The sequence below is a fragment of the Sciurus vulgaris genome (genome assembly GCF_902686455.1).
Source record: "Sciurus vulgaris genome assembly, chromosome: 7".
Taxonomy (NCBI): Eukaryota; Metazoa; Chordata; class Mammalia; order Rodentia; family Sciuridae; genus Sciurus; species Sciurus vulgaris.
This window is the reverse complement of record NC_136467.1, coordinates 116,500,841-116,525,175: the sequence shown is the minus strand read 5'-3', so window position 1 is coordinate 116,525,175 and position 24,335 is coordinate 116,500,841. Positions and strand designations below refer to the sequence as shown.

The following is a 24,335-nucleotide window of genomic DNA, read 5'->3' as shown; positions in this document are numbered from 1 at the left end:
GTAATTCTTAAAAGAGTGATCCAATTGGAAAAAGAAAGAACTATCTAAAAGTTTCAAAAAATAAATGACAAACTGAGAAAAAAAATATTTATAACATATAGACAAAGGGTAAATTTCTCTAATATTGAAAGAGCACCTGGAAATTGAAACTAACGAGAGAAAAATGGGCAAAGACATGAATAAATGCTGCATAGACAAGCACGTGTATTTCAATCTGTATAAAAGATGATCATCTTCATTCATAGTAAGAAAAATGCCAGTTGAAAATACACTGAGGTACTCTTTCCTACCTGTAGATAGGCAAAAATTCAGATGTTGGAAAACACCAGTTCTTGGCAAGATGTGAGGAATGACTGTTGTCATACTGGTGGAATGAAAAATGGTCAAGTTCTATGGAAGGTGATTTGGTAATTTTATCAAGAGTAAAAGTGCATGGTTTAACCCAGTAATTCCACTTCTGAACATTTATCCTATAGGTATACCTGCATGTGTGAAATGTATGTACAAGGTTATTAATTGCAGTATGGTTTGTAATAAAAGATTGAAAACAGCTTATAGGGAACTGATTAAATAGTATGTCTACAGTGACATTCTCTGTAACTTTAAAAAACATGTTCATTACAAAAAATTTTCTTGTGTCCCTCTGTACACTCTTTTCTCCCACCATTCCCCTCCCATATCCCAAGCAAACACTGATCTCCTTTCTGTTGCTAGATATCATTTTGCTTCTTAAAAAGAATGTTATAGGAGTGGGCATGTAGTTCAAACATGTGAACTCATGGGTTCAATTCCCAACACTGAATTTTAAAAAAATGTTATATAACAAGTAGAATCATACCACATGTACTTTTTGGCTATTTTTGTTCCGCATAATTAAGAGTTTCATCAATTTTATAGAGTGTATCAATAGTTAATTACTTTTTTGTATTTTTTACTATTATATGGCTATATTATACTATAGTTTGTTTATCTACTACTTTATGGATGGACACTCACACTGTCGTCAGTTTTTTGCTGCTACAAATAAAGCTATTATGAACATCTGTGTATAAGTATTTGTATAGATATATGTTTTTATTTCTCTTGGGTAAAATATGAGTGGAAAACCTTGGTCATATAGTATGTTTTATTTTCTAAGAAATTGTCAAGTCCGTTTTCTAAAGTGGTTATATTATTTTATATTTCTACAAGCAATGTAAGAAGTTTCCATTTTCTCTGTGTCTTTGTCAACACTTGTTTTTGCCTATTCGAAGAACTTCCTTTAGCATTTCTTTTAGTGCAGATTTGCTGGATATGTAGTAGTTCAGCTTTTGCATGCCTAAAAAAAAATCTTTATTTCATATCTAAGTTTGAAAGGTATTTTCAAACTGAACATAGACTTTCAGGTTGATGAAGTTTTCTCTCATTAAAACTATTCCACTGTTTTCTGTCTTACAAAATTTGCAGCAAAAGTCTGCTTTGATCTTCATTTTTACCTCTTTGTACAAAATTTGTCAACCCCTCTGTTTTCAAAATTTTTCCCTTTATCACTGGTTTTAGGTAATCTGATTATGATGTGCTTTGGTATAGTTTTCTTTATTTTTCTTGCATTGGTGGCTTATAAGCTTCTTGATTCTGTAGGTGTTTGTTTTCAAACTTGAAAAATATCGCACCATTATTTCTTCAAATAATTGTATCTGTTCCCCTACTCCTCTATCCAGTTAACACACATATTAGGCTGCTTGTAATTGTCTCACAGTTCGATTCTTTTCTTTTTCCCTGTTCTTTTTTCTCCCTGTGTTTATTTTGGATCCTTTTCTATTACTATGTCTTCATAGTAATACCTTTCCCTTTACAGTATCTAATTTGCCTGTGATCCTATCTAGTATGTTTTTCACGTTAGACACTATAGTTTTCATACTTAGATGTTTGGTTTGGGAGATATGTATACCACGTCTCTACTTGCTCAGTCTTTTTTCTAGGTTCTTGAATATATGGAATGTAACTATAGTAACACTTTTAATATCCTTTCCTACTAATTCTACATGTTATTCTAGATTGGGCTCAATTGGTTGATTTTTCTCATTATGAGGCAGATTTTCTTCATTTACCTGCATAGTAGTTTTTGATGGGTGCCAGACATTATAAATTTACTTTGATGCTGGATTTTTAATATTTCTGAACATATTCCTGAGCTTAGTTCTGGGATATGTTCAACTTAATTCTTTCAGGATTTGCTTGTCAATTTTGTTGGGTGGGACCAGAGCAGTGTTTTGTCTAGAGCTAGTTTTACCTCATTCCTGAGTCAGCTCTCTAAGTACTATCCCTGATGTCCTCTGAATTAAGTTTGACACGTGGCTAGTGGTAACAGGTACTGTTCCCATCCTTGTGTGATAACAAAGGTTATCTTTTTATGTAATTTTTCCCCCAGCATCAGATATCTTTCTCACATTCACAGACATATCAGTACTCAGCTGAGGACTTGAAGGGGACCCAATGTTCTGACTTTTCAACTCAGAGTCTTCTGCACTGTACCTAGGTTTCCCTTTCCTGAGATGTGTCCTAGAAACTCTCAGTAAACAGTAAACTGGAATTTCAGCTTATTTGCTTCCTGTCTCTCAGGGTTTACTGTTCTTTATTACCTGATGTCCAGTATTTTGAAAACCATTGTTTCATATATTTTCTCCAGTCCTTTAGTTGTTTCAAGTATTATGGTATGTTCTATATTGACTGAAGGTATAAATCTTTGCCATTCTTTTAAAACTTTTTCCATTTTTGTTTGTTTGGGGCAGTATCTAAGTTGCAGAAGCTGGCCTCAAACTTGAAATTCTGCCTCAGTTTCCTGAGTTGCTGAGGTCGAAGGCATGTGCCATTGTGCTTGGCTTTCCGTGTTTTGTTTATTTTGCTTTGAGCTTAGATTAAGTGACTTAGTTAAGGAGGGGCAGACTTCTATTGGTTTTATATTTATAGCTAATTTGTTCTTGATAAGCAAACCAGTTTTTCTGGTGTATTAGCAGTAAGAAATCCCCCAGGGCCAGAAAAATGGAAGTAGAACAAAAGGACATGTCTGGCACAATACTGATTTTCTAATCACTCAGTCCTCTAAAATTGAGGAGGGATGATGGGTCACTGTAGTAGCAGTTTCTAAGTATAACCATATGGTCTCCTCCCTTAGTACTCTGCAATCAGGACCTAACTGTACATTAGATTAATAATTTTGAGAGCAATATAGAGGTATAAGATTTCTTATTTATTCCCCAATGCCACCCAAGATTATTTGAATTTCAACCTCTAGGTATATTTAAGTGAAAAGGAAATCTGGGAAAGGTATTTTAGGTGAGCTCACCTAAGACTTTGGCAACTGAGGGTAATAATAAGATTGGCATGATATATAAAGCTATGTTGGGCTTCAAGACCCCCTCCCTTTGCACAGTTTTCCAATTGAGTTCGCCTATTCTCCACTTCTCTTCTTTTTTTCTGGATAGGTCTGTCTGCAGGTCGGATTTCCCAGGTTATTATTGGAGATGAGCAGCGGCAATACCTCTTGGTGATTGGGCGGGATGTAGATGGTGTCCAGTTAGCTCAGCGTTTGGCTCAGGCAAATGAGATTGTCCTGTCCTGGAACTGCTGGAAGCTCTGTGAGCAGTACATGTTTGAAGTGGAAATCATGAGGGAGGATGAAGCTGTGAAGGTAGGAGGCTGGTTCTCTCCATAGCACATCCTGAAAAACTTCCTACTACACAGGGCAGTGGTCTGGTGGTGTTCACATATTATCTGATCAAACCAGTAACCACTGGAACTCAAATTTGGAGGGAGGCAGGGGATATTCTCCCAGAAAAGAGATAAGGCAGAACAGTAAGGCTCAGAAGATACAAGATAAATAAGGGAGACAGTCCTCAGCCCCTCAGTTAAGGGATCAGTGGTAATCAAGTTGGTGGATGAACACAGAATTGAGCAGTTTCCTTTCTCTAGTTAAGAGATATGCGGATCATTAACCCATTTGATTTTGATGAGCATTTTGACAAGTGCCTTGATTATCTGCCACATTACCGTACAAGTGCTGGTAAGTTCCTTTCTACTGAACTCTGAAATTTTAAAGATTAATTTTCCATGGGGCTGGAAACATTTTGTTTTTCTTTCCTCAGAGACACTAAGAACTGCACTGGAATTGGATCCAAACTCCGCACTTGAGCAAACACTGCGGAAGTATATAATGAAAAACCTTTTGAAGAAGGTTATTTTCTGCTTCTTGAGTCATTACATAGACTGTGTGTTTGTGTAAACAAGCATACATTAAATGAGATAATTTTTTAATATTGATTTAGTTCATCTCCTGTGCCCCACTGTAATCCCAGCAGATGTCACTATCTGCACCAGGATAGTTACTGAACAAATGTGTCTTTTACCTTTTCATTAGCTTTCTCAGTCCTAGAGAGTAGAAGCCACATTTATTTTTGTTTGTCCTTCAAGCATTTATTACACTGTAATAAGGGTATAGAATAAATGATTGGTAAATATGTGTTGGTTGATTGTGTATGTATGAATATGAATATTTGAGAAATACAGTGATCAGCAGAGTTAGGCATTTCAAACTAACTCTTAGAAAATATAAAATTCTGGCAATTTCATTAGTGAATTAGGTTTAAAGTCAAATAGTTTAATTCCTAGCACATGGTTTATACCTTTTCTGTACCTCTCAAACTTGAATTTTTAGTTCTTGCCTAGCACCCATAAGTTATTTGCTTATACTTAGCATGAAATATATAATTACAATGCCTGAACATGATACTGAGAGTTGAAGACATAGGCAAAGTAACTCTCTGTGTCTTTGTAGATCGATGAAGGCCAACCTATGGAGTATGTGTCTGAATTCCGTACAGTGACTATAGTTTTGGTGAACCTTGAGTTCCAGAAGACAGCGTGGATGTTGCATTTGTGTCATCTTATCCAGGAGGCTGCCTTGTATATCTCTACAGTCATTGAGAAAGGGGGTGGCCAGTTAAGCCGAATCTTTATGTTTGAGAAAGTAAGTATAAGGAAACTTGGCCCATCAGCATTAAAGGTGAGTGAGAAATAATACATCTTATATGATCTGTTTATCACCCATGTAACACAAGTATACATCAGATTTTCTACTGCTTATTTTGTAAGCATCTATATAATGTTAAAACTTCAAGTAATGTAAGTTAAGGAATGCCATGTTGTAGTTAATTTAATTTTCAGGGTTACCAAAGATTTTATTCAGTTCTTGTTGAAAAAGCCTTGTGAAAGCATTGAGTGTTTTACTGGATCTAATAACAAAGTAAATATAATCATATTTTTCTCAGTTGAACTTGAAAAGGAACAGCATTTTAATACTTAACATTATTGGTAAAGAAAATGTGGGCAGATAGACTTAACACTAGAAATTGAGTAGTTTTTTGCTTGTTTGTTTGTTTGTTTGTTTTGAGACAGGATCTTGCTATGTTGTCTAGCTGGCCTCAAACTTGGGTTCCTTTCAATCCTTTCAAGTAGCTGGTACCCTAGACATGCACTACTGTACCTGACTTGAATGCTTTTTTTTTTTTTTTGAGTGTGGGGTACTGGGGATTGAACTCTGGGATACTAAACCACTGAGCCACATGCTCAGCCCTCTTTTGGAGACAGGATCTCACTGAGTTGCTTACCACCTTGCTTTTTGCTGAGGCTGGCTTTGAACTCCTGATCCTCCTGCTCAACCTCCCAAGCCACTGGAATTACAGGTGTGCACCACCATGCCTGGCTTGAATGGTTCTTGATACTACCTTTTCTTGTGTTTTAAATTTCTATTCTTACAATAGTTCATTTAATCAAGATTTTTTCCTTCATAATACTCGACCTCATGCATGTTACCCAAGTGCTCATACCACTGAATCACACCTCCAGCCAAAATTTTTTTTCCTGGTTTTGTAGCCCAAAATACCATTTCACAAATCATATAGCAAATCGGTAATGTAGTTGAGGGAAGCCATATTGCTTCCCCAGATAAACTGTTCTTCCTCTGTCATCTATCCCAGGGCTGCATGTTCCTCTGTGTTTTCGGCCTTCCTGGAGATAAGAAGCCAGATGAATGTGCACATGCCCTGGAGAGCTCCTTCAGCATCTTCAGCTTCTGCTGGGAGAATCTTGCTGAGACCAAGTGAGGAGGAAAGTGGGGCAGAGAGGAGCTTCTCAGGCCCCAGGGGGCTCTTCAGGCAGGGTAGGAGGCAGTAACAAGTAGCAGGGGTTGAGGGTATCCAGAATCTGCCTGATGGGGAGGGAACATGCTAAGGAAAGTCAGCAAACAAGCTATTCAAAACCATTAGCTATAGAACACTATACTGGATACCCAGAGTGGGGAAATGTAGGTTTCCAATTAGTGGAGTGAGAGAGGTAGAGGAACAGAGTACACATAACAGAATTCAAGAACATTGCAAAGGAACAAATAGGCAAATTAATATATTGCAAATAACACAGCTGTCTATGGACAGGATGCAGACAAAGGCTACCTATTTTCAAGAGGGAGGATGAGAGAGGTTGTAGGATGATTACCTAGAGAGGAGGGGACCACAGCTAGTTAACACTTGCCTTTTTGGCTTTCACTCTTTGTCTTCCCCAGATCCCATTGCTTTTTCTGGACTTCACACTGAACTGATCACCCTCCTTCATATTCACTCCCACTCCACCCACACCACCTTCTACAAAAACCTAATACTACTAAAGATAAAAAATCCCTTGTTACGTTATAATAAAGTTAGTTAGAACTTTCCAAATGACCTTTTTTTTTCCAATGGAAAGCTTTGGGAAAAGTATGAGTGAATGAATTTGAGAAACGGTTGTTTCCAGTGTTAACACTGAGTCAAAGATTAATTTGCTTGCTATAAACTTGAATTCAAGATGAATAAAGCTGGGCGCAGTGGTACATGCCTGTAATCCCAGCAGCTCGGGAGGCTGAGGCAGGAGGATCATGAGTTCAAAGCCAGCTTCAGCAAAATTGAGGTGCTAAGCAACTTAGTGGGACCCTGTCTCTAAATAAAATACAAAATAGGGCTGGGGATGTGACTCTGGTTGAGTGCCTCTGAGTTCAATCCCCCATACCCAAAAAAATAAAAAGAATGAATAAAAAATTATATCACATGTGTAACATGTATATAGTACTTAAACATTTATAGATAACTTGAGGTATATTCTACCAGTGTGAAAAAGGAATTTAGAAATTATCTGATCTAACTCCTGGTTTTACAGAAAAGAAAGATGATAGTTTCTTAATAGATTCTCAAATTCTCAGCCCCCGGCAAATATATGTTGTCACTTATTTCAGTTTGGGTGGGATCTGCAGAGACTCCCATAGCCTACCTACCAGTTTTGTGCTGGGCCTCCCCTTCCAGTACTGGTCTGTTCTGTTCTTGAATTTTGCTTTGACTGTGGCCTTCAGTGGTGCTGCGCTTGAATGAGATAACTCATTTCTCTGGCCTTTAGAAGCTGTCTTACAATTCCTTAAGGATATCTTCTGTGATTGTTAGGCCATAACCTTGTCATTTTGGTCTTTAGAATATAATAAATGTTAAAAGCTAGATTAGAATGCATCTAATCTGACCACCTTAACCTAAGGAAACTAAGATGCAGAGAGATTATGTTGTTAAGCCAAGTAGTATGACAATCTCAAAACCTGAATGTTAGATTTCAAGGTCAGTATTTTTTTCCTTGAAGATAAGTATCAATTCAGCATTTCCCTAAGTATGTCTTATCATACGAATTGGTAGTATGCAAACTCTTCCTAGAGGTTCACAGTATACATTTACATGTGAAAGGTTCTGGGTAGTCTTATGATGAAGAAATTTATTGTATTTAGTTTTACTCACCATTTTTTAAATGGTGATCGTCAAACTCTTTTCTCTGAGAGGACCTATAAATATCCAAAATGACTAGTGTTCTGGAATATATTTTGGGAAATGCTACACTAAGCAAATGCTGAAGCTTCAGCAATACCTTTATAGCCTCAGTAGCAAATGTCAGTTCTCGTGCCTCTCTGCATCACATCCCCCCCAGACCCCACACTGCATCCCATGTCTCCTGTTCACCTTAGGTCATCTTGTAAGTTCCTCTTTCTAATTCAAAAAATACCTTTAGTCTTAGCTTCTTTAGAGAAAAATAATTCCCTGAGCATTTCTCCAGGATATTTTTGAGACTTAGGGAGTGATCATGATGGCTTTTAGTACCATAAATACTTCATGTATAATTGCATAATTGCATATGTCAAATAAAGAATATATTCTTTGTTAATAGAGAAAGTTTTTAAAAGAAAAAATGAATATGGATTGCCAGGAAGAACAGGGGGTAATTATAAAGTACAATAAAAAGAAGAAACAACCAAGTGAAAAAAAGTATGATGTGTTACACTTTTATTGTCTTGTTAGTGATATAGTACTTGAGTTTCTCACGTGTATAAATGCATTCATTAAATAAGTATTCATTATGCCTTGGGTATAAAGAAAAATAAGAGACTACCTCCTCATCCAAGTAAACAACTAACTTTAGTACAATAAAATTTAAATGCAGGAATAAAATGCTCTGAGAGCTAAAATGAGGTGCTATGGGAAGAGATAGTTCATTATCCCAAGAGGTATCAAAGAAGCCTTGACTCTAGATGACTTTTGTGCCAGGTGGAGAAAGAAAGGAGTTTGGCAGGTAAAGAAAGCATCTTAAAACAGTAGAAGATTTTGAGTTTTTTCTCTTGGCGTGATAGTAGAATCGACTGCCTAGTTCTTGTCTTGGGCACTTTTATTCACCATGGGAAGTGGGTCCAGTGAATGAATAGTAAGAGCCCTCAATCCCATCCTTAGAGGAAGCCAGGAGAATTTTGATGGTATAGGAGATAGTAATGTTAACATTATTACTACTATTCATGTTTTCTCTGAACCAATGAAAATTGTTTATTTGTAGATTTAGCTTGAGACTAATTATGCCTCATTGCTCCTTCTTTCTCCATCCACTTATCTGTGACCTGTCATGTCAGTCAAGTAAATCTGCCCATTCTCTATTATACTCTTTTTAAGTGATTCACATTGCCCATGTTTTTCTATGAAGCATCACTTCTCCCTTCACCTCTCCCTACTCCAAACACCATCTACGCTCTAGCCATCTTGAAGTACTTAGTTTTGCATAACAATACCATGCTTTCCAAAGCTTGTGCCTGTTCCCACTGGACAAAATACTGTTTCTCTACTTGGGCAGTGTCTTCAACTTTCAAGGTCTGACCAACGTCCTCTCCGTTATGAACACTCTTTCTACTCTTAGTATGAGTTAGTGCATTGCTTCTGTTTTCTCTATGAATGTGCTTTACTGATCTCTAATATTTGTCTTGATGTCATATAACTCTTTCTTCACCTCCCTTATTCCCTACCATCTTCCTCCCTAGCCTGAACTTCTCCAAGATGGGTATTTTAAACATCCAGCTAAATATGTGGCACTGTGCATACTTCTCAGTGCTTGTTGAATGAATAATTTTATATATGTATGAATGAATGAAAAATTACTCATTTAAAAAGTATATTCTAAAGATCAGTTTGCTTCAGAATTCTTCCACCAGCAGTCCTGACATTCTGATTATTCCTTTACGCTGACATTGTGAGCATTATTTGATTCAACTCTATTGACATATGTTGCTCTATTTTTCATTTTTGGGTTTTATCTGAGGGCAGCATGGTATAGTAGAAATAACACTGATCTAGAGATCTGGAAACCTAGATTCTTATTCTGACTTTGGCTGTATAACTCTGGGAAAATTAAACCCCATCTGGTTTTTTTCTCAAAGGGTATTAAAATATTTGCCTTGCCTCCCATACAAGTTTGTTGTTAATTGTATCTCAAAGGACCAGATGAGGTGATCAATTTTAAAATACCTCAAAAAGTATATATAAAGCATCTGACAGATAAAAGTTGTTTTTTTAAAAAATATTTTTACTAATAGTAACTCCCCAAATAATATTTCTGAAAGAGAGAGATCATTTTGTGGGTTTTGGTATCATTCTTGTTAAGTTTTTCATACTCATCATATGATGCAGATTGACATTAGCCACTGACCTTTTCGTTCTGAGCTCTAAAACTAGACTTCTGGATCTAGAGATTGGCAGATCTCATGCCTGACTTTGGAGGCTTCTGACTATGTATTTACTCATTGTTACTTTTCTGTTCCCCAGGCTTGTTTCCATCAGTATCACCAATGGACCAGTATTCTGTGGCCTGGTTGGGGCAGTAGCAAGACATGAATATACAGGTAGAACGTATTGGATTATTAGCTCTATGACTCAAGGGATGAAGGTGGAGGAGGTGGTCCAAATTTTTTCCACCCTTTGCTGTCTCCCTAACACAGTTATTGGCCCAAAAGTGAGCCTTGTGGCCAGAATGATAACTGCTTATCCAGGTTTGGTGTCCTGTGATGAGGTAACATATCTAAGATCCATGCTACCTGCTTACAACTTTAAGAAACTACCAGAGAAAATGATGAAAAACATCTCCAACCCAGGGAAGATGTATGAATATCTTGGCCATAAAAGATGTATGTGAGTATTGTATGGTAGTTTATTTTTATCTCTTATATAACAGAAGCATGAGAATAGTAAGTTTTCAGTTGTATGGAATTTAGCAATACTAGTATTTGCCTGTTGGAATAAGACACATAAAAGGAGGCTTTCTCATCTGAGATCATTAGCTACTTCTTTGGGGAATTTCTTGCTCTCCAACAGGAAGAAAATAGCAATAAATCACTAATCTAGGTGTTTTGTTCTTTTGTGTGTGTGTGTGCATGTACTTCACAATTCTTACCTCTTTGAGCCTGCAATAATCAATACTACTTTCCCCTTCTCTCTCCCTAACAATTTTTAGTTCTTAAAAACCTTTTTACACAGATCTCTGTACCTTTCCAGTTATCTGAAATTAATTGCTTAGGAAGACAAGAGTTCTTGATGCTATTTTTAATAAATATTTCTATTTGTTCTTTTTTCTAGAATGTTTGGGAAAAGACATTTGGCCAGAACAAGAAATGAAAATCACCCTTTGTTAGGTGAGTTTTCTAACTTAAATCATATTTGTTTCAGCAGTAGATGGCTAGATGTGATTTTAAAAATAAAATGGAATGCAAACTAAATGATTTTACATTTGTATTAAAAAAATAGAGAGCAGCCTTCTTAGTGAATTTATACTTGTTGAAAAGCATCTGTCATTTCTTTTCCACGTTGAATGTTCAGATTTCAGGTCAAGTTCTATCACTTTGCTTGAGAAATACCAATATTTAGTTAGAATCTTTGTAAGTCAGGGTTCTCCTACTAAGCTGATCTGCCTTATTGAGAATCATACTTAGAATAGTGAAGATAGCACTAAGACTGTTGCCACCTGCACTATATAGTCCCTTTTTGTTTATTTTAATCTACATTTATTAATCTATTATCTTTATATAACAATATCAGATATTTAAGACTTAAATTATTATTATGGAAATTTTCATAACAAACTAAGAAAATAATCGTAGCCTTCACGTGAATTCACATGGTGCCTGATTATTCTGAATGTTATTGCTTAGGCTCCACAACAAACCCTGAAGACCAGCACTTATTTCTGTTTAGTCCCAAATTGATTTTCTAGACCTAGATATGAAATTCTATCAAAGAATGGGATTCCACCAGGGATTCTGGGATTGGGAAGTGAGAAAGCTTTTATGAGAGTTAGCTTTGAAAATTAATTCAAATAGTCTCTACTATAAAGGACAGAGTGTTAGTGCTTCTTATCTCTCTCTGCAGACCGGGAAAAAGAACTGGAGGCCTTCACGTTGGCACAGCAGTGGTGTGTGCAACAGAAGAAGGGTCAGGCAGTTCTGTATGAAGGTGGAAAAGGATATGGAAAAAGCCAGCTGTTAGCTGAAATAAACTTCTTGGCCCAGAAGAAAGGGCAAAGGTAAAGACACCTGCTTTCTGACTTAAAACTTACTTCTTTTGCGAGTCCTTTACCTTATTGGTAAGACTCACATGTCATTACATTCAGCATCCTTGGACTGGTGGAATGACTAATCTCTGTGTGGGTCTGGGGTCTCCCAGTGACCATAGTAATATTCACCAGGGTGTTGCCATTGAAGCTGAAGGAAGCAGATTCCCAGCAGTGCTTCTACGTTATCCAAACCCTTATGGCCATCTTCTTTGAGATTGATATATGCCCAGCCTATTACCGGCAGGAGTGCCTGCACAGACATCTCCATGGAATGGTGGATGAACCACTTCATTGCCTTTTTAATGATCTCTTCTTTGTGAAGGTAATAAAGACATTGACTTTCTGAATTGGGTTACTATTTTTCTTTGTGGATAGTCAGACCCAAAGTTGTCTCCTAATGTAATACCCTTAGGCCGTATATATGTAGCCTAAGAACACAAAGTCACAGTAGGGTCAAGATTTGGATTCCCTGAGGCACAAAACCCCAGACTTTTTTTCTCTTCTAGGAGAATGAGTTCTAGGACTGATTCTGACACTTGCTAGTTATATGTCCTATAGCAAATCACTTAGCCTTTCTGAGCCACAACTTTTTCATCTGTAAATGATATGTACCTACTTTATATGCTTTTTAACATGAATTTTAAAGAGAATAGTGTATAAGAGATTGCATTATAAATTTTAAAGTGCCACATATGTCAAGGTGATCCTGACCAGTAGTATATCCCAAGGAATTATATTCATGTGTTCTTCAGTCAGTTGTGATTTTTTATTCCTTAATGCTGCTTCCCTATTCCCTAACCATGGAATATATCCCTTGAGCCAGCATCTAAGTCTCAAAAGCTTCCAGTAGTCTAGGGTTTATGTGGTACCCAACACTCAGCAAGCTAAAGATACCCTGTTCATTCTCCATCACTTCTAATCTACCTCCAAAGAAAGTATTTGATATAAAATAGAGAATACTAAAATCTATCTAGTTTATCAGCATAACCCTCTCTTAAGACAAGTCTTGACTGGGCTCTAACCCTTGCTAACATGATCTAATAGGAATCTCACTTTGGCTAACAGATCCATGGTAGCTTATGTACCTTAGCCTAGCACAGGAAAGAATGTTAGGCAATGTCTATCACATCATCTCTTTCTGACAAGTTGCATGTACAGATTCATCTGGTATATTTGGTGTAACTTATATACTAGAGCTGCCCAAAGTAGAGTTACTAAGTCTAATCTGTCATTTACTCCTTAGTCACAGCCTATAAGAATTTTCTAGAATCTGATATGGAAAGGAGAGGGATATCTGTCTTTAACCTTCAATGAACTTTTAGTATTACACTGAAAGTATATCAATGTTGGATTGGCCCTTGTGACTCTATGCCCAATCTTACCTATTCTTAGTCAAAATAGAATTGTTTTCTGTTCCTTTTGGATAATATGCATATTTTTTATTAGATTGTCATTTTAAATGCTAAAAATAATATTTCTGTTTGGTCAGTTTCCCTTATCCTTCAAAGTTTCGCACATGGATGACCTGGCCAGACAAACAAAGGTTAAAGAGTGTTTTATTCAAGTGCTTCAGGAGGTGGGTACTTTTGCTACATACCATTAACTCTTAATATTTGGAGATGGTTTGTGTTTAACCAGTTCACATCATACATTGATTAGGCTTTTCTTGGCCTTCCTTTTGATGATAGCTTCAGTGTTTGTGTCTATCTGTAAACACGACGTATTCATTCCTCAGCATGACATGGCATACAAAAAGAGTTTTGGCTCTTTTCCTGATCCTGTTTCTTAATGAATTTTTAGTAATTTAATGTAAAACAATATTTTCCAAGTGCATGTGAATAGCTGTTTTACCTACAATTTATTAAAAGCAGATACCCAGGCTGTACCTCAGAATTACAGAATCAAAAATCTATATGAAGAGAAACTGTTGTGACCATTCTGGAAAGCAATCTAATAGTAACAATTCAAATTTTAATAGCATGCATCTTTTAGACCTAGGAACTCCCAAGGAATATGTTCACTGTGTTTCTTTGTGGAGGCCAGGGAGGTATTGGCATGAACATGTGGATGAACACAGTGAAATATAATGTAAAAGTTAGCAATAAGGGAAAAAGATGAAAACTCAGCAATGTGGAGTGATGTTAAAAACAGGTCTAGGGGCTGGGATCATGGCTCAGTGGGAGAGTGCTTGCCTAGCATGTGTGAGACACTGGGTTCAATTCTCAGCACCATGTATAAATAAATAAAATAAAGGTCCATCAACAACTAATAAAAATATTAAAAAAAAAAAAAAACAAACAATAGTTCTGAGGCCTGAAGATGGAGCCCAATGGTAGAATGCTTGCATAGCAAGTGCAAGACCCCAGGTTCAATCTCAAGCACCACCAAAAGCAAAAACAGTCCTGAATAAAAAAATGGGGGAAGAAATAATGAGATTTGTAATATAGTAGCATTTATATAAAAACAATTTACTTGACAAAACAACAATGCACATTTTACAAGGACAAAATACAAACAAAAAGCTGTAGGAAAAACCCATTAGAATGATCACCTGAGACCATGAGAAGTAGAGTGGGGATGGGGACAAAAGTGGATACAAATTTTTCTAGGTGTACATGAGTGGCATCTGGCAATTGAGTGTTGGCAAGCACTGTCAGGAGATTCTGATGTGCAACCTGGTTTGAAAGTTGCGGTTTTAAAGTATTATAAATTCTCATACAGAATGAAGAATCTTTGCCAAAATGAAATATTTGAAAGCTTCAAGTTTGATTTAGAGAGTATTTTGATACTTACTTCATTTTTTTAGTTAGAGCATTTTCTTGTTTATTTATTTTTATCAATACATTTTTTATTTAGGAATTAGATGCTTCTTTTCCTTCTTTGTGTCTTTATTTTTACTGATCTTCCTGTACCTTTGGCCAGTTTCATCCTCATTTTACATTCCCCTCTCTGGAGACCTTCCAGCCTCAGGGGGCTGCTGGGTCTTGTCTGGGAATTTGCGCCTCTGTGGGAAGTCAGCCTTTCCTTCTCTAACTTGGTAGGGGGCTTTGGGTAACCATGTAGGCCAAGGTGAGTTGTTTGTTTTAAAATTAAAAAAAAAAAAAAAGGAATTAGATTAGTAGGTTATATTTTATGTTTAGAAAGTAAAATGTTACCTGAACTTAGAATACATTTTACTCTGAAAATTTCATCCTGTTTGACATTTTGTATAAATTGTTGATGGAAAATTTGCAGTAGATCTTTATTTCTAATCAGAGGTTGTTATTGTTTCTTTGCTGTTATTTCCAGGCAGTGAGGGAAACACCACTGATTTTCCTCATTGACGAGGCCCAGTACATGGATGCAGCTTCCTGGGAGTTTTTGGGAACGCTGCTCTCCAGTGTGCCCATCATCATGGTGATGACGTTGACCCCTCCTGTCACATTGTGTGGCTGGGCCCAGCACTTCCTACAGAGCCCTCAGGCTATCCTTGTGCCCATTTCAAAGTTGGCAGCAACCTCGCTGTTGAGAATGGCATGTTGGGAACTAGGGGTGGTGAGCATCCCCCAAGAGCTGCAGATGTGAGTGGCTAGGATCAGCTGGGCACTTCATTAAGGGAGGAGCCTGTGCCATAATATAAGAAAGAAGGCTCAGGGCTCAACTGAGTTGGGGGAGAGAATGGCATTAGTAATCATGATAAAGTCCAAGCCTAGACATAACAGAGACAGTCTCCCTGTAAACTATGAAGGGGCTACTCCCAGGCTGTCCACTCAAGTTTTAACTAGACAGGACTTGCATGGCTTGCTTGTTGTGTCGGTTATATATGATCAGGTCAGTTTCTGCCCAGCCTTTTAGCAAGGAGATGTTAGTTCCTTTTAACATCAGTAGAAGCAAAATAGTTGAGAAAAAAAAGTTACTGCCAAAATGTATTTCAAAGCCAATCAGAAATTATTTTTCTTGCTGGGCATGGTGATGCATGCCTGTAATCCCAGTGACTCAGGAGGCTGAGGCAGGAGGATCACAAGTCAAAGCCAGCCTCAGGAACTTAGCAAGGCCCTAAGCAACTTAGTGAGACCCTGTCTCTAAATAAAACTGGGGATGTGGTTCAGTGGTTAGCCCTTGAGTTAAATCCCTAGTACAAAAAAAAAAAAAACAAGAAATTGTTTTTTTCCTACATTTCTCCCTTCTGCTGCTTCCCTCTGTTAGTGTATATCATCAAGATCTGAATTGAACAAAAGAAGATCCCTCAGTATGAAGTACCCTTAATGTTTGGCTCCCCTCAGGTGGGCGTCTTTAGTTAGCAATCACCTACTTACCTTTCTGCAGCTACCTTCTGCACAGGTGCTTTGGAATCCCCCTGTATTGTGAGGTCCTGTGCCAGGACCTTCTCTCTAAGGACATATTACTCTTTCATGACCTAGAAAAGGAGGAGGAAGAGAACAGCAAATGGGAAACCCTCTCAGGTAAGTTTAGCCTCACAGGGTTTGACCCTCATCTAGCTACTGAAGTTTAATCTCCAGCATCACCTGGCCCTTTTGAAGCATGTGGTCATTCCCTGCTGACATTGTGGGCCAGATTAAGCCCAGCTAAGTACAGTGTACAAATACTATGCAACTAGGATGAAAACACTAAATCCCTGCCTCAGATAACTTAATTCAGTCAACCAATCTGCAGCAGTTTTCTTTTGAGTAGCCTCGGAGATCAGGATAGGAAGATAGGGTTATTAACCATGAGCGTTCAGAACAGAGAATTGGACATTACTGATGAGAAGGAGGACTTGAGGATTTGAATGGGGGATGGGAGAAGGAAGGAGGGAGGATGGGAGAGGAGGAAAGGTAGAATTATAACCCACAAAGGTATCCTAGAGTTGTGATATGATAGAAACAGGGCTATTATAAAGTAAATAGTAATAGTAAACAGTGGTTAGATATCATATGGTACAGAGAATGCTATTAGTTTATAAGAGAAAATGAGAGAACAGGCAGGATGGGTTGCAGTGAAACACGTTGTTAAACCACAGTGTCTTCCATTCATCTTCATCCTGTAGTTTCTTGACTAAATTCTTGCATTTGTGCCTTTAAAGCTACAGTCACTGAGCTTGGTGTTTTTCTCAGTCACAGTCTTTTTTTCCCTACAGCCAATGCCATAAAATCCACAATGTATAGTATTTCTCCTGCCAGTTCTGAAGATCAAGAAGTTTATGTCTGCACAGTCAAAGGTGATGTGAACTTGGATACAGTGCTTCTCCCACCACTGTTAAAAGGCAAGTCCCTTGAATACTTCCAGTGAACCAATTATAGGTGTCACTGCAATTAGTGAGTGAATGAGTACAAGTCCTTCATTATCATTCTGGTTTGATTTTATTCTAAAAAGGAAACTTTTCTCCCAGAAATAAGTTCTAGCATGGCCTGAAGAGCCCTTTCAAGATATGAATAATGTTTTACTTAAATGGCCTGTTGCTTTCTTTTGATGACCTGGAAACTTCTTCAGTTATTTAATAAAAATTAGGTCCTGAGTTTCCCTTTGTGCATATTCCTGTGCCAAAGGAGGAAATAAGCAGGGGAGATGATGTTGCTGAGATTTAAGAAAATCTGTGGTGCTAATAATGTTATGTATATAGCAAGAGTTTAATTAAAAAGAATGCAAAGTATGTTTATTTTGATAAAGAACAGAACTGAGCAGGCATAGTTTGAGAGGAGATATTCTTCAAGATTAATTACGTTTTGTTTTTTAAATGTTCTATTCAAGTATTTAGTGGGAAAGGTACTATATTAAGCCCTCTTGAAGAATATTATGATGAATGTACTTCAAGTACAATATCATCTTGTTGAGAAAATAAGACACGTATATGAAACCACCATAAAGACATGAGTAGTCAATTGCTGGGGCTTTGGAGTCAGAAAAATGAGGACACTTTTGGATCTTGCACTTACTGGCTGGAAGCCTTTGATAAGTCTTCTCATCTGTCAGATGAAGATAACAGTAGATGCTATATCATGTGTTCTGTTAAGGATTAAGCAAAATAAATCATGGCACATAATAAATATTCTGTGAATGTATGATACCATAAATTCTTCACCCAGGAGATTTTACGTTCAACTAGACAGTTTTTGCTCTATGACAGCCCAAACTTGGCATTGGCTTTAGTTAGAAGGAAATGAGCATGCTAGCAGGACAACAGCTGGCTGGTGGTTTTCGTCAGTGGGAGTCCTTACAACAGTTTACATGGCAACCCAGGGACTGTTCTCTGGAGCTTCAAGCAATAGTCCGAAGTGTAAGGGAATGAGACCATGAAGCATAGATGCTTAGAAACCCCAATTCCCAGGTAAAGACTTATATCTCTTATAACAACCTGATAAGCATAGCTCTTAGATCCTGCAAGGATCATGATCTATTATAAGAATTGTTACACTCAAGTAAGCCCAAAACTGTACCTTACAATCAACTGATTCACACTTCCCCTGGTCCAAAATCAGAGGTCATTCTTAGCATAAGCCATAGTGCCAGGTAATACTGCTCACATTGTAATTTTATTGGGATCCCAGGAAACAGCTGGAAAATTAATACAAAGTCAACACTGTGAGGGAAGGAAAAGGGGTTGTAAGTTGCAAGCTAAAATGAATAGCTTAGCAAAGCCTTGTTCTAAATGAAAGGCCAAAGCTAGATTGTGAAAGATCACACTGAATTTTAAAGGTATTTAAGCAGGGGACTGATATGATCATATTTTGTTTTAGATATTTAATTTTGTCACTAGTTAATAATATATTGTTGGGATGAGAATAAGAAGAAATTGAAGATGTGCAAAACGATATTATAGTGATCCAGGTGAAAATGGCTACTCATACTAAAATTGTTTAGTATGAAATATATCCAAGAGACATTTAGAAAGAGGACCAATGAATGACCAGTAGGTTGTAAGGGAAAGAATAAAGTTTAGGATGATTCCAAGGTTTTGAACTAGATGACTTACTGATTTAATACCAACTTCTTTAATGTTTAGGTCAGAATATGGAGAGATTTAATGAAATGCACAGAGTTAATTAAGATCTTTATAATTATTAAGAGATCTAGGACCAGGAAATTTGACTTGAAAGTTTAATAATTTATAATAAGAAAAAAAGGATCTGAGTACTAACAGGTCACGAAGATAGAAAGGATCAATGTCAGCCGAGTGATCCAGAGCACAGTTTTGGTTGACCAGAAAGGGGTTTTGGTGATCATAGGAGAATAGTTTCAGTAGTGTAGTAGAGACCTGGTTGTTGGTTGAATGATTAATGGGAAACAAGGACTTGAAGATAGAGCTCTTTCAAGAGGTTTGGCCGAGTAGGAAAGAGAGGATTAAGGCAGGTAGTAAATAGGGGTAGACAGGAAGCAAGCTTGTTTTTTAAAGATGTACAGATTAACAACATAATATATTCTAGGTTTATAGAAACTTTGTTCACTGCTCTATTTTCCTTTCTTTTTTCTTTTTTTCTTTTTGGTGGTGGTGGTTGGGGCGGGGACAGAAATAGCAGTAAACCAACTGGATCAACTAAGCCCAGAGGAACAGTTGCTGGTCAAGTGTGCTGCAATCATTGGTCACTCCTTCCATATAAATCTGCTGCATCACCTCCTGCCTGGCTGGGATAAAAATAAGCTACTTCACTTGTTGGGGGCTCTTGTGGATATGCATGTGCTCCGCTGGCTAGAGCTTCCTGCTGAGTCCATGTTAGTGCCTTCCATTATTGACATCATTGATCAAACCAAAGAGAAGAAAAAGTCAGGTGAGGAAGGAGGGTATTCTGCATTTAGAAAGACCATCAATATCATGTATTAGGGGCTTCTCTCTGAAAGCTAACAATTCAGAAAGAGAAAGAAAATTTTTCATTTATTTAGGAAGAAGCCATGGTTATAATAGAAAAATATTCTGTATCAGAATTATCTTAATTCCAGCTCTTTGTTAACTCATGTGTTAGTACTTGTGCTTTGATTTTTTGGTTCATAAAATATTGTCCTAATCATTTACTGGTTTTCTAGTACAAATAAGAAAAAAGGATAAATCATCTTGAATTTTAGAAATTTATAAGGAAAATAGACACATCATATTGAAACAGACCTGAACAGAGCAAAATATCAATTGAACAACCTATCTCAGATTCTTCATATGAAAGAATAAAATCAGAGCATGGATGATCCACAGCACATATAATCCACAAATACTTTCTCTTTGACTTTGAATTGTTTGTGCTCTGTATTTAAAGAGAATATTTCCGATGATTTGAGATTTGTAACAATTTAAAGTAAAAACGCTCCATTTAGGAGGAACCATCAAAAAATCTTCCCACTGTATTTCAGTAAAACTAACAATTTATTCCATTTTGTACCATAACATTTAGTAGAAATAGTTGATATCACTTTAATATAGGTTCAACATTCTTTATACAAAGGCAGGCACACCAACCATGAGTTGAAAATAAAACCTTATCAAGTAGCAACAGTGTGCTTGGAAGTTTGCCATATTGAAAAATACTATAAGGGAGACTCTCACTTGAATTTTCCTAAATTTCAGATACAGGCTCAGCATCTCCTCTCAGTCTGCAAAAAGAACCGTCCCTGCAAAAAGAACATCAAACTGATGTTCTAGAATTTGGAATGCCTCTATTGCGGGAAGCTGCTTGGGAGCTGTGGCCCAAGGAACAACAGATTGCATTGCACCTTGAATGTGCCTGTTTTCTCCAAGATTTGGCCTGCCGCTGTGGGAGCTGCCATGGAGGGGACTTTGTCCCTTTTCATCGTTTTGCAATCTGTTCTACTAAGCGCTCTGGTGGGACCTTCAGATTCTGTACTTACAAAGATACAGGCTCAGTGCTAACACAAGTGACCACAGACAAATTGCAGCTGCCTTCTCCCCAAGGTAAACCCAGGAGGCAGAAAGAATATGTGTGGGCAGCACTTCTCTTTATCCATGCACTTGGAGCTCTTCATCAAAAAGTTAAGTCAGATGATGGGAGAAAGTATGTAGGAAGGAACTATTTAACCCTGAAGTACCAGAGATTTTTTTAAAAACGTGAGCTCAGAGTTCAAAGGAACCTTTTTCGTAAATTTTTTTGTTGGCTATCTTGGGAAAGTTACTTGATCTGAATTAAATGGAAAAGTAGTAATATCAACTTCATATTGTCATTTTGAGAATTGAATTAAAATATGTAATGTGCAGCTTTTATTGCCAAGGACATGTTGGGTACACAGTACTGTTCAGTAATTGCCTTTATTACTTTTCGATTCACTACACATATATTGAGTCCTTACATGTATCAGCTGCTACACTAGATGTTAGGGATACAATGTGAGTAAGCCTTAGCCTCTGAACTCCTGAAGCTATCAGTTTTGGGCGTAATAGGTATAAATTGAGAATTCTAGTATAGTGTGGTAAAAACAATGAAAATGCCCTACACATCGGGTTTAGGGATGCTTAGTAAAAGGTGCCATTAACCCACACTGAGGAACGTTTCAGAGAAGACACTTCCCTGAAGGAGATAATGCCAGAATTGAATCCTGAGGGATAATGGAGTTAGCTATTTGAAGAAGCCTGTATTAGTGGATAGATGTTCACCATAGCCTTTTAAACCAGATCAGAGGTGATCCATCTTTGTTTTAACTTTTTCAGTTAGCTTACCTACAGGACATCACATTTCTTTGTCTCGACCTATCAGAAAATTTCTTCTTTCATCAGGCTGGGATCTACCTTCTTGCAGCTCCACCTATTTTTTCCTAGTTGTGCCATCTTCCATGTTTGAAACCATCTGTCAAGATTCAACCAAATCTCCTTCTGTACTTTGTCATAAGTTGGTTTGGTTAGAGGGTGGGAGGTGGGGACTGTAGGGAAGAAGTGGTAGATTGTTCCTGGTGAAAGGCCAAAATGAGGGATTTGACCTATGACCCTAATACCTATTCTACCTATTACAGTATCATGATTCTATGAAGGTGAAACCAGTGACTTGGAGCAATTCTGTGGGCATTTACATTTTTTTGTAGTTTCCAAAATCTGGTATTGTAAGGAAATTGTGCTTTCATATTTCCTGTATGTCCTCTTTACTTTTGAGAAGTCAGTGTCAGCTTTGGACTAGACGGTTTGGTCTGTCTGTAGGAGAAATGTTTGAAACCTCCAGAGCCCAGCCAAACACTGAGTGGGGTTCCCATAACCAGGCCATACAGCCTTGATGTTGCTCAACTCCAGAGGGCACTATTCCCAGAGGCTAGAATGAGAGAGTGCCCCTTGGAATTGTGCCCCACAGTAGTGCTGCCAAACCCTTTTCCTTAATTATCTTATCTATTATATAGATCATTACCATCAGAGAGCCAGTCCTTTTATTTAACCCAAATTCTCCCTGTAACAGTTCATTAGACTCTATCAATCCTTTCCATGATAAAATCTCAACCTCATTCTTAATATTTGCTCTTTTTATCTGTGGATGGCAGCTGCAAAAGGTCAAATGTGGAAGATAAAAGCTTGTTAAGGCCAGCTAGTAGACTGCAGCATCTTGTGCTCACCATGGTTTTCTTCCATTGGTGTTAGGCCCTACAGTTCACTCTGATCTGGTCATCAACTTGATCCAAATGTATTTAGGGATTTCCACATTAGAAGTATTCATCAAACCAGAATGGACACATAACTTTTTTCTTTCATTTAACAAACATCTCCTTCAAGCTGGGAACTGGTTTGAGGAAATTGACAATGAGAGTTACTATGCAAATCACAAATATTTGTCACTAGGACTTTATTCTGTATCATCCTAATTTTGTGTTGTAAGTTGCAGAGAAAAAGGTAGTCAGGAATTTTAAATGTCCTGTTAATCCAAACATGGATAATTAAAGATATTTGTATCTTTTCTCCCCACAGATAGTTTTCATTTCCAGGAAAAAACATTCAGAAGTCAGGAGACCTTCTCAAGTAAACAACACAGCAGGTAGATGAAGTTGCCGAGGGTGGATACACATGGCCCAGAGTGAGAGACACATAGCCATCAAATTGGGGGACTCACCTCACCCTCATACCAGAGGGGAGTCTGACCCCTCAGGAAGAGAATTTTTTATTTTCATTTTTTATTGGTGCATTATAATTGTATGTAATGGTGGGATTTGTTGTTTCATACTCAGATATGCACACTATATAATTCAGCCAATATCATTCACCAGTATTTCCCCTTTCCCTCTCCTCCTTTCTCCTGGTCCCTTTCCACTACTCTACTGATCTCCCTTCAACTTTCATGAGATTCCACCATTAACTTTCTTTTCCTTTTTCCTCTCTAGCTGCAATATATGAGAGAAAACCTACGACTCTTGACCTTCTGAGTTTGGCTTATTTTGCTTAACATAATGTTCTTGAGTTCCATCTATTTTCCCACAAATGACTTATTTTTCTTTATGGCTGAATAAAACTACATTGTGTATATATACCACATTTTATTTGTCCATTCATCTGTTGATGGATACCTAGGTTGGTTCTGTAGTTTAGGTATGGTGAATTGTGCTGCTATAAACATAGATATGCATGCATTGCTATGTATGATGACTTTAATTTTTTAGGATAAATAATGAGGAGTGGTATAGCTGGGACATATGTTGGTTCCATTTCTAGTCTATTGAGGAAATGCCATATTGATTTCCATAGGGATTGTACTGATTTACAGTCCCACCAATGGGACTGTAAAAGTGTTCCTTTTTTTCTCCCTATCCTCTCCTGCATGTATTATTGTTTGTATTCTTGATGGCTGCCATTCTGAGACAGAAATCTCAGTTTTTATATATATTTCCTAATTGCTAATGATGTTCAACACTTTTTCACATATGTATTGGCCATATGTATTTCTTCTTTTGAGAAGTATCTGTTTAGTTCATTTGTCCATTTATTAATTGGGTTATTTGGGGGGGCTGTTGAATTTTGAATTATTTATATATTCTGAATATTAATCCTCTGTCAGAAGAATAACTAGCAAAGATTTTCTCCCATTCTATAGATTCTCTATTTACATTCTTATTTCCTTTGGGATGGCATCAAATTAAAAAGGTTCTGCACAGCAAAGAATGTGAAAAGTGGGAACTCGTAATCAACCGCAAATTCGGGCTGACAGTTCTCTATAGGGAAATTATTTCTTAAGGGTCAGGAATAATTTTATTTAAGCTTTCAAACACTGTATAGAAAGCAGATTTTTTTCCAGCTATAAATCTTTTGATTATTTTTTTGCTTCAGGTGATATGAAAATAAATGTGTGTTTCCTAACCAAGTACCGCCTGACTTTCTAATACCTATCCCATCAATTTTAAACTGTCATTTTCACCAGCTGCTGTAGGCATAGTTTCTCATCCCCCTTATCTAACATGATACTCTACTGATTTCAAACAATCAAAAAACCTGAACCACCCCA

General features: G+C 37.2%; 1 protein-coding gene across 1 annotated transcript in view; it reads left to right on the top strand.

Annotated features, from left to right (window-relative positions):
- LOC306665277 (adenylate cyclase type 10-like) overlaps positions 1 to 24,335 on the top strand; it is a 40,087-nt gene that overhangs the window by 5,902 nt on the left and 9,850 nt on the right. The window contains 17 exon segments of the mRNA XM_079146647.1: positions 3,465 to 3,670; positions 3,952 to 4,042; positions 4,125 to 4,213; positions 4,814 to 5,005; positions 6,015 to 6,136; positions 10,176 to 10,252; positions 10,349 to 10,538; positions 10,983 to 11,038; positions 11,772 to 11,925; positions 12,088 to 12,277; positions 13,445 to 13,531; positions 15,244 to 15,515; positions 16,261 to 16,397; positions 17,072 to 17,197; positions 19,440 to 19,697; positions 20,483 to 20,827; positions 22,811 to 22,877. Of these exon segments, the coding sequence (XP_079002773.1) occupies positions 3,465 to 3,670; positions 3,952 to 4,042; positions 4,125 to 4,213; positions 4,814 to 5,005; positions 6,015 to 6,136; positions 10,176 to 10,252; positions 10,349 to 10,538; positions 10,983 to 11,038; positions 11,772 to 11,925; positions 12,088 to 12,277; positions 13,445 to 13,531; positions 15,244 to 15,515; positions 16,261 to 16,397; positions 17,072 to 17,197; positions 19,440 to 19,697; positions 20,483 to 20,827; positions 22,811 to 22,877 (2,659 nt within the window).